General features: G+C 39.8%; 1 protein-coding gene across 1 annotated transcript; it reads right to left on the bottom strand.

The window, feature by feature from the left end:
• Positions 1-216: 216 nt before the first annotated feature.
• adad2 (adenosine deaminase domain containing 2) lies at positions 217-10642 on the bottom strand. The gene is made up of 11 exons (XM_018690994.2): positions 10500-10642; positions 9491-9659; positions 8419-8545; positions 7745-7865; positions 7210-7338; positions 6092-6242; positions 4325-4495; positions 3570-3784; positions 2710-2944; positions 939-1071; positions 217-774 (listed from the first exon to the last, which is right to left on the bottom strand). Exons 2-11 carry the CDS (start codon positions 9643-9645, stop codon positions 664-666), a joined length of 1548 nt encoding a protein of 515 aa, XP_018546510.1. The 5' UTR covers positions 9646-9659; positions 10500-10642; the 3' UTR covers positions 217-663.
• Between the last annotated feature and the right edge of the window lie 674 nt (positions 10643-11316).

The following is an 11316-nucleotide window of genomic DNA, read 5'->3' as shown; positions in this document are numbered from 1 at the left end:
GACACAGATACTATTAAATATGGGAACAGGGGTTATTATTTAAAAAAACACACGAAGGGATTCAAAGACCACAGAGAGAAGTGGAATATTTGAGGTTCGTAACGCGTTTGGTTCTTCAGCAGCTGATGTGACTTCCTGACCTCGGACACACTGGGCTTACTGTAGGTACAACTGTTAACACTCAGAATAAATATGAGTAAAATCTCATGTTTAAAATCATATGATAGTGAAGGACAAAATACAAAGTAACTACCTGTGCATGATGGCCTCTGTCTACCAATGACTGGTTGCAAAATTTGTTCAGTATATCCAAAACAACTTGCTTTGTTTTTAATTAGTACAAGCTTTTGGCTACAGAACAACAGAGCGACAATGTTGCTCAGTCCAACTTGACAGGGCAGTGAAAATGTTCCCTTTAAGCTTTAGCCTTTAAGCAACATGTTTCCACCCACAACTCATTCAAACTGACGACTTCCCAGCAGTGCACAACAGTAGGGTCTGGTTTATTTTTCTCAAACACCTACACAAACTGAAAACACCAATGTTAGGAATAAAACAAAACTAAAATTACTGTTAACGGTAATCAGTGCACAGAACAACAGTAAACAAAATCTCAAGAGGAACTTGAATAAACTTCTACATGGCCGGTTTCTTGAAAAACATTTAAGCAGTAAAGAAATCCACAAGCTTTTTCGAATTCCACGGACCCGCTTGGATTCTCAGAAACTGTTCTTTGACCAATTCTTTGACTGTCTGGTAGACGGCAGCTTCAACCTATAAACAACAAACCAATTATAACATCATTCCTTAAAATCTGTCTAAAGATTCCATTGAAGCAAAGTTACAATACACTAACTACACCTGATAGCTTTACAGTGCCACAGTTCTCAGAATGAGCACTGAGCATTAATGCAATGAGGTGGGAAGCTGACACACACCTTGACACTGTGGTAGGTGGGAAGTTCCAGCAGATAGCTATGCCCACCCAGCTGTGCAACTCGGAGGAAATAACTGTAGAGGGCTCTCTTGCAAAGTCTGCTGGAGAAGCCAGGCCCACTCACAGAGGGAGAGCTAGAGAATAAGAAAATGTACAATGACTAATACTTCATCAACAGTGTTCATATATATCATATATATACACATTACATACATTATCATACCTGTATTAATGGCAGTTTATTGTGTGGCTGATAGACTGACCACCTACAACATTAAAACCACTGCCAGATGAAGTGAATAACACTGATCATCTCATTACGATATAATATTCTGCTGGGAAACCTTGGGTCCTGGGATTCATCTGGATGTTTCTTTGACACGTACCACCCACCTAAACATTGTTTTAGACCAAGCCCCCTCCCATCCCCCCCAACACACACAGACACAGACACACACACTGGTGTCTGGTCATTTTAGTAACTTGTTCTTAACAACCTCTAGTGCTATTTTGGGAGGATGTGGTCTCTGCTTCAGGGGCTTAACTACAGTGGATATAAAAATGTGCTTGGCCAGACATTCTTCTACACTGTAAAACTAAAATGTTAAGTGTGGTCTGGCTGAGTGAGAGAAGGCAGGGCTTCCCAACCACCTTTCCTGGGGGAAACCCTGGAGAGGAACCCTGGGGAGTGGAGCAGTGGTGAGACTGCCAGTGTTGTAAATAAAAACATGACGGTGGTACTGACTGTGACCGTAATAACAGAGGCTGGCATTGACAGATGGCTGTTTGGGGTGACCGATATCTAATCATCTTAAGGTCTGCTCCAAGACCACTTCACTGTCGACAGACCATGATATCTCCTTATCCCACTAAAAACTTCCTATATTTATTTTTTTTTTATTCCTAACACATTTTCCACATAATGGATTCTTCTTAGCAGATTTCAAGACATGTGGGTGCGAGCCAAGGTTTTCAGGAAACTATTGATCGCTTCAGAGCTGAAACCCATAGCTAAAAGAAGCCAGGAAAAATTGGCATGCCGCTTCTACATCACTTAATTACAGAAGTCTCATGTGGCACAAGCTGCATCTCCTTTCATTTTCACGCTTTAATGTGTTTTTTTTTTCAGTAGGTGTTCTTGCTATCCTTTCACTTCCTCTTCACCTCCCCCTGCACACTTTACATCCTGTATTCTTGCCCCGAAATTAATTCTCTTCTATTTCAGGGGGCTGTTTTTCTTTTTCTATTTTTATTTTATTGTTTGGAACATGCTGCAGGCCTCAAGCCGACCCTTTAACCCATGGTGTCGCCTAAAATGAACAGTTCAGGCTGCAGCACAGAATGCTGAAATACGCAGCAACACAGTGAACACCAAGCAGGATCTCAAATCTATTTTTGGCTGTAATCTCTGCTCAAGGACAACACAGCCTCCAGTGAGAGGCGTGCCTGTGTCACACTCTAGCTACTGGACATTAGCAGTTGTCTGCGGCTCCAAAGCCAAGAGATGGCAGGAGCCCCAGGCCTCACTGAGGCTGTCAAGCAAACAAAGTGCATCAGACTCTGCCAGCAGTTCTGCTCTCTCTCTCTGGAACTGGCTGCAGCAGTGTGACTGAGGTAAGCTACAGTCAGGTAAAGACTGTGCAAGAAGAGTGTAGGGCATAATGACCCACATTTTTTAGGAAAGTTTCTTTACAACTTAAAGATTACTGAAATTTAATTCAGAAAATTTGGTAGAAGACAGACTTCTTGTGTAACGCATCAGTACGTCTTACCCATCAACGATGAAGCCCTTGCTACTATCCAGAACTTCAATGTCCTTGTCACCGAGACACCAGTTGATGCTGAGGTCGTCGTGCTGCGAGGAGGTCACAACAGGGCCCACATAGTTGCCACAGACAAGGAAGATGTTGTGCTTTTTGTAGGACGGCGGCAGGAAGTCCTCCCATCCGTCACCCAGTCGCTTGTTGGTGATATCAGACACTTCCTCATCAATGTGCTTCTGGCCTCCTAAATAAACAACCTCAACAACCTCAGTGTGTTCTCTTAAATCTTTCAGGAAAACACAGGTGAAAGAAATAAACCCATGTAAAGTTCCTTTAAGTGCCCATTACTTTTACAGCTAGTAAATCTTTACTAATGTCATAAACATCTCACTTCCCGTTTATGACAGCATTAGAAATTTTACCACTTGGATATAAAATACCAAGGTGTTAACAAAGTAACTATAAAATCTTGGGAGACACTTGTTCACCGTCTCACTGAGAGTCAAATGTAAAGATTGATATCATTCTCCTGTCTGTATAATTGATATGAAGCTATAGCCAGCAGCCAGTGAGCTTAGCTTAGCATAAAAACTGGAAATGGGTAAGCAGTTAGCCTGCCTCAATCCAAAGATAGAGCCCACCTACCATCACCTCTAAAGCTCACTGACTAACATGTTATATCTGGTTTGTTCAATCCATTAAAAAACAGAATGCAAAAATAAGTGAGTTATTTGCCAGAATATTTCTTGGCTGGGAGCAGGAAGCTGCTGGCTTCATATTTAGTGTACAAATATCGATTTTCTCATATAACTCTTGGCAAGAGAGTAAATATTCCCAAAATGTTGACCAATTACTTTGAGGTTCTTTACCTAGCACCATGCTGGTGATGTAGAGAGGCTGAATGAAGTGGCTCAGTAGTGCACCCTGAACGCCGGTCACAGTCCAGCGACACAACTTGTCACTACCAGACATGCAGCAGACTCTGGCGCCCCAGAGACTCGGGTCAAGGTAAGCTACAGGGACCAGCAGGCCCTTAGTGTGATACTGCAGCTTCATAACGGTCCAACTGTTGCTCGCGGGGCCCCTGACCAGGACATTACATTTTATTTTACTATTAACACAGTACTATATTATTAGCACAGCACACTTGAGAAATGTAAACCATAGCTATTAAAATCTGAATTAACTCAAAAACAGATAATTAAATTTCCAGTTCCATATGTACGCTCAAGGTCCACTTCATTAGGTACACCTGTACAATTTAATGCAATACAACAGCCCTGCCTTAACATCTATATTTCAGAAGTTTATTGTTGTAGTATTTATTATGGAGGTCATAGTTCAAGATGGTGTTGTATAGGACAATATTATACTGAAAGGTGTTTCAGTTTTTTTTATCCTTTCCATTTTCATAAATGAATAGATAAAGCAGTCCAGCAGACCACCACCACTGATTCCTAACACCTCAGTGCTAAAACATATAATTAAATTAACACCTCATCATAGAAGTAGACTTTATGGCAGAGCAGTTGTATTAGATTGCTAGACTGTAGGTATACCAAATAAAGTGGCCACTGAATGCATATTAAAACAGTAAAAACAACGTAGTAACAGATTGATGTACTTGAAGTAGAAGTTCTTAGCCGCTCCTTCAGGACACTGATTGGTGTAGAGATGCAGGTTGATCTTGGGTTTGAGTTGGAGCTGATGGCTGTCTGCGCTACTCTCGAAAATACAGTTCTCCCTGGCATTTGGATCAGCGTCAAAGAACAGCAGAAGCTGTTTGTACAGAAACCTGAATGCAAGCCAGAAAAAAAAACCATTCTCAATTTCAGCCACACGCCAGCATCTTCAGTGCAACAGAAGCACCATCAATGGTACATGAAAGTCAGCGAGCCAATCCAGGCTGCCTACTCAAAGAGGTAACAAAAAGGCATGTCAAGACTTAATCCTTAATATGAGAAAAGTTAAGGATTTTTACATTTTATCTGTATTTAAAGTTAAGATTTTGTAAATTAGAAACTGAGGGATTTCCCATTCCAGCAATTCCAAAATTCAATGTGTAACCTCAGCCCACACCTCAAGTATTTGGACAGTTACACATTTTTTTTTCTTCAGGCTCTGTGCTTCAACACATTGAAATACAGTAATAGATACTGAATCAAAGTGTCAAATCTCAGCTTTAAATTTGAGTGGGTTTACGTCAATATAGAAAGTACTGTGTGGGAGGATATAGCCCTTTTAACACATATTGCCCATTCTGGACACTAAATGGTTCTGGGGCAGCTGTGTGTCATTTCAACATTAGTTCATGCACAAAACTCAAGAGTTAAGGGAGAGTTTAGAGTTGCCATTTAGACTGAGGTGGAGGTGTCTCCCAATATGAGGGGTAAAAAGGTGACCGTGCAAGTGAAGAAGATAATAATGAGGCTTAAAAAAAAAAAAAGCAAAAATATATCAGAGAAATATCAAAGGTAGTTGATTTGCCAACAAGCATGAACAGAAAAAATAATTTGTATGGTGAAGAAAAAACCCTTAACAACTGCAAGAATGCTCCCTGGGATGTAGGCGTACATGTTTTCTCATCAACAATCAAGAGAACACTTCATGACCATGACCTCAGAGGATTCACAACAAACTGTAAACACCTGGTAAACATAAAGGTCAAGATGCAGTTCACTTAAACATACAAAAAGAAACCAGCAGAGTTTTGAACAAAGTTCTGGGGACTGATGATACAAAAATCAACCTCTATCAAAATGATGGAGAGAGAAGAGTGTGGAGGGTGGTGGCTCTGTAATGGCTTATACATGTATGGTTGCAGAAGTATACAAATTCAGCCAAATGCATCATTGGACAACATTTCATCATTCAGCAGGACGACAATCCTGAATATACAGCCAAAGAGCTTTTCAGGATGAAGAGGTTAAATATCCTCAACTGGCCAAGACAATCACCTGATCTTAATCCAACTGAGCTGCATTCCACCTACTGAGGACCAAACTTAAGGCAGAGAGACACCACAACAAGCAGATGAAGGCCAAGGAAGATACAAAGCTACTGGTGATGCCTATGGATTCAATATTTCAGGCAGTCATATGATGATTGTGTCTGAATTACATTTGAACACACCTAAACTTTGGGCACTTTGTGTTAAAAGTGCTATTTATTTATTTATATTTATCTCCCACACTGTACTTTCTAGATTAATGAAAAGCTGAGACTTTGCACTTTAATGTCATATGCATTATTTTATTTCAGATTGAATGTCCTGAAGTACAGAGCCTGAAGAAGAAAAAATGTGTAACTACTTACAGTAAGGACTGTATAAACATTGTTGAGATTTGAATGAGGTGATTACTGATTAAGAAGTCATGTTAGTAGTTTGTACCTTAAAAGAGCCCGTCTGGCAATGACGATGGCATGGCAGTCATGAACCATTGTCCCATTGTAGCAAAGCCACTTACTGCAGCTTGAACGGCCAGCTCCCAATGCCACCACCGTATAATGCTCACAAGGACAACCTGCTGTATCCAACACTTCTGTTGAGGAGATAAAATTCATTCAAATATGGTTTAGTTAATACCAAGTGCTTGGGATGAGACATGGAGACTGACACATCAAGGGCATTTAACTATGAAGTGAGTCACAGTATCAAGTGATGACGCATGTTTAACAATATATTTTAAAAGGCATGTACAGAATAAAGAGGTTAGAAGGAGGCAAGAGTGAAAAGCCATTCATACGCCATCTTCATCAGTCTCCATTCAAACCTGCTTGTGACTAAGGACTCACAGGTCACAATCAATCAAATAGGTCTTCTTGAATAAGAAAAGAAAGAAATACCAGCTCTCCAGCATCAAAATGTTAAAATCGTGGCTAGAACTGATAAGTATTTAGTTTGATAGATGCATTGATGCAAGTATCCTGACATGAAGAGAAATATATATGGTTATCACTTAAAATACTAAATGCTAATTAACATCTTCCTCTTAACTCTTTTCTCTAATTTCTTTTGATGCAGCTTTATGCCACATTTTATGTCAGTCCTTTATCTGCATAGATCTGCTTCTTCCACTGTTCATTTAAAGAAATATCCCATTAATATTGAGTAAAATATATAAACCCACAAAAAACACTATCTTTAAATGGCTGCACCATCAGATGAAACAAAAAATTTTAGCTGTCACACATGTGATTTCGTAAACATTCCCTTACACCGTGAAATGTTTTTCACGCTTGGAAACCTTCATGAGCTACACTAGAATTTAAAATGAGCACATCCAGCCATTTAACATGCTACTGCAATAATTACCTGTCACTGGTACAGGCCCAGTTTATAAATTTCTACACACTTAATTAAAAATTCTTTGTTATCTTTAGTAATGTATAGATACAGCAATCAATGATTTAAAAAACATATTAAAAGGAAATAAAAAATAAGGAAAATAAGCTGGTAAACAATATATAAACTATTTTACTGACCCTTGGTGAACAGGAGACACTTACCCCTTATTAAGACAAATGCTGCCATGTGACTCTTGCAGCCTTGGAAATCCGGAGACATCTTCAGGAGGCTGTCAAACTTCACACTACTTATTGCTGCCATGTGGTTCTTGTGCCACTCAGTTCGCCAGACTGGAAGAAAGATTAAAAAAATAAAACCATAAGACAGCTAGCAGCAGTGGGGGAGCTTATTCCAGATCTGCGTGACCAGGACAGAGAGGAGCCTTGACTGAAATGGCTAATCACAGGGTCCCTAACTAGGATACCAACAGCCCAGAGGACAAGAGCACAGGGTTTGACTTGGTAGGAGGGGAGCAGCTCTTCACTGCCCTGTAGGCTACAGTAGCACCAGAGAGTTGAACTTGGATGCAAGCTACAACAGGTATTGAAAAGAAGGTGAGCAGTGTGGCGAAACTTGGGAAACACCAGACAGAAAGCAATGGTCAAACAGACTGGGAGCCCAAATCTGTTTTTCGGTATTTCTAGACTAGAATTAGATATTGAATATTGATATCCTACAGTGTGACCACTTCTGTACCTTCAGTCTTTGTGCTCGTGTCCTTGGTCTGGTCCAGGAGGAGCTCTTCATCCAAGATGCTTTCAGCAGGTGACATACCAGAGAGAGAGAGGACAGCTGGTTCATCATCTGAGTCCTCATCCTTAAAAAACAAAAAAACAAAAAACAGAACCATCCTAGTAAAGACTGAGACTGTTGTTTTCTCCTCTTATCAACCTTGAACATATTTCTCTTGTGTTGATTTAAGAAAGCATGTTGTTGTCAAGACATTGTAAGCATATATAAACACACTGTAGGAGAGTTAATGAGACACGAAAGACCATGTACTGTTTGACATAAATACACTACTGAGAATCTATGTTCTGTTGTTCACATCTTAAATGACAAGGTGGGTGGCTGCAGATGGTTTTGAACCCCTCCACTTAGCTGGATAATGGTATCAAACACTGCTGCTACTTGCCAGTGAAGTAATCTGCTGTTAATTATCACAGATGTTGAGATTTCACTTTGATATCACATTTTCAAAAAAGGCTTAATACCACCTTCTATTCCTGCATCATTCCAGCTTGTCTGTGAAGGACATCTTCCATGTAAAGCACAGAAATACATATCAAACTGCATATAAGTTTAAACAATAACCTAATACATTTCACATTTGGCCTTTGTTATGCAACAGCATCTTTGCATTTATTTACCTCATCTCCCAACAGAATGTCACCAGAATCAAGTTTGTCTTTGAGTTTGGAGATGGATCGGCCACCTCCTTCAGGAAGCAAAGCCTCTTTTGCCCGGTCATGATCTCCAGAAGCATGTACATTTTTCCTAAGAGTGTAACATAAACGGTTACCACTAGAAAACAAGCGACTGATCACTCAAAATTTCTGTAAAGGAACATTTGCACATTTCAAAGTAACACAACAAAACAGTTAAATAACATGTAAAAGGGGGCTGTTAATATGTTCAACTTATGGATGACCAGTTCCATGCAGGGAAGCAGGATTTGCGTTTTAAGGTGAGATTCAAGAGTAAGGCATCATTACAGGGCTCAGCAGGCTAATTAACCATTTTCTCTTCCTGCATGTTTTAGTCGAGGCATGAATGACTCACAAATGAGATCACACTGCTTCATTTACATTTCAGGTGCTCAGCTGAAAACTTCTGAAAGATTTTGGGGGATATTTTGGTCTTTAATTAAAGGTAGTGTTTTGATTGCCAATAGACAGAGACATTAAAAAAAGGGCTACAAAGGCTCAGAGCACATTCAAACCAAGAACATGACAAGTGCCACAACCAAATGAGCCACTAGGTTATCCACTGTCCTGAAACTATGGGTGCTTTCGTTAATGAGCTCCAGTAACTGTCAGTGTGTGCGCCCAATTTGGACTGGACACGCTTAACTGCAGGCTCCTCACCTGCCCACTCTGAATCCTCAGTAACAGGCAGCCATGGCACAATAAAAACCTGCTGTTGTTAAAGAAGTGGTTACCACTTGGTTTTATTGACCTAAGTTTTATAGTGCACTCCTGATAATTTCCTTTTAAGTGAAACAGATTATGTTTAAGTTTGTCCAAGTGTAAGACTGAGAATAATGGTCCATCTGTCATGTTTACAGATAGGATTAATATGTCCCACTCTGAACTAATTCTGTTAATTATGAGACCAGGAGGGTTCCCGAGGACACATAAAAAGTCCAATTTCTCCTGCAGGCAAATGCACAATTGCCGACAATGCTGTTTTGCTCTAGTGTTACTGCAAACTTTTCATTACCTCAGCTCTGAATCACAGCTATAAACTGGTACATCATCTGACAGGTGGACTCGAGGAGGACGGTGGAGGTGCAAGCCTGGCTCAAAGTCTGACAGAGATTGAAAGCTAGCACCACCTCTTCTTGGACTGTATTTGAATGCTTCTTGATCCTCCATGCTTTTCAACCAACCTGTAGAGAAATTAAATAAAGGTAGCATGAGAGTTACAGCTTTTAACTGCCAGAAATTATAATTTTTGTTTTAATTTAAAAGCCACTTGCCCTAAATTTGCGCACCATTTCAGTTTCAGGGACTGATGATGTCTGGTAATGCCTATCTTTGTTAACAGATATATCACAATACATTCAGGTAACTTAAAATAAACATCAAATGGTACATAATTGTAATGCTTTTGCATATAATGCTAACGAAGCTTGTTGCAACCAAACTTATCTAAAGACAACCCTCCGCTTTTTTTATTTGAATCATTAAAGAATTGAGCACATTTACTATTTCTACTATACTACTATTGTCAATCTTAAGTCAAATGATATCTTGAGAAAAACAACCGAAAGATTAAGCAATGGTCAAATTAACCATTAACTGTGGACATTTCACCTACAGCAACTTTTTGTCGTTTTGGTCGCCGTAGGCTAATGTATGCTAATCACCTAACACCTGCGAACACCTGCTTAAATGCTTTGTGTCGAATAATTATATTAAAAAGTTACAACGTTTTAAGCCAAGTATGTGTAACAAGACTGTTAACAACACGTCACCTTCTCCTCTTTCCTTTTCACAACTAACAACAACAACAACTAAAAAGTTATGTTTTCTCATGCTATATTATGCTAATGCTACATTATGCTAATATTCGCTAATGCTGCGTTGCTTAGCTAACGATGGCCTGTGTGTGTACAAACAAACCACAGCGTCAACACTGTCACCACAAAAAACAAACGCAGTTTCACGCCGACTTTGTTTGAGTTGAACTAAAATAAACCACTGTCACATGTTTCTTGAACCTTTACCTCCACTCTTTCTGCGGTCCTTAATACTGGAGAACAAGAAGTAGCTCTGAGGTCGCGGTTGCCTCCGACTGTCTGAACCCCCGCTGAACCCAGAGCCGTAGAGAGGAAGTGTTGTGTCGAAACTCGCATTGGAGACGGGGGAGGGAAGGAAACTACATTTTGAGCGATAACGTGGTCTTGCAAATTAGTTTGAATGGCTGATGTTAATAATAGAAACTTGCAACTTACTGTTTCTGTTTTTACATTAATAACGTGCACAATTGCCAAACGCACCAGATCAATTCAGCCATAGTGTGATTGATGTGAGTCTCATTCCTAAGTTATTTGCATGAATATGCAGCCATAAAACAGCCTCCACTCTTCTGGGAGGGCTTTCTGCAACATTTTGGAACCTGGATGCAGGGAATTGCTCCCAGTAAACAACAAGAGGGTGGTGATAATGGACAAGGCCCAGCTTCTGTAGTTCATCCTAAAGGTTTTAGATGGGAACAAGGTCACATAATGCTCTAAAGTGCCAAGTTAAGAGTAAAAGAAAATATTGGCCAGTATATTTAGAAATATAGAAATAAGGATTAAATAATGGGCAGATTGACTGAAAAGGAGATTCAGAGAAATTTATGACTTCCAAGAGATCATACAATACCTATTATTATTATTGCTGTCTTGTTTGCAACCCTGATAAATGCCAAAAAAGAAGAGAAAGAAGAAAATAATACATTTTGATAAATATGGGCCCTGGGCTCTGTCCAGGTCAGTCCAGTCCAACCACCCCAAACTAGGGAAACCATCTTGTAATGGACTTGGCTTTGTGCACAGG

This window comes from Lates calcarifer, linkage group LG20, assembly GCF_001640805.2.
Source record: "Lates calcarifer isolate ASB-BC8 linkage group LG20, TLL_Latcal_v3, whole genome shotgun sequence".
Lineage (NCBI taxonomy): Eukaryota > Metazoa > Chordata > Actinopteri > Centropomidae > Lates > Lates calcarifer.
The sequence above is the reverse complement of the archived record's forward strand: the minus strand, read 5'-3'. Positions and strand labels throughout refer to the sequence as shown.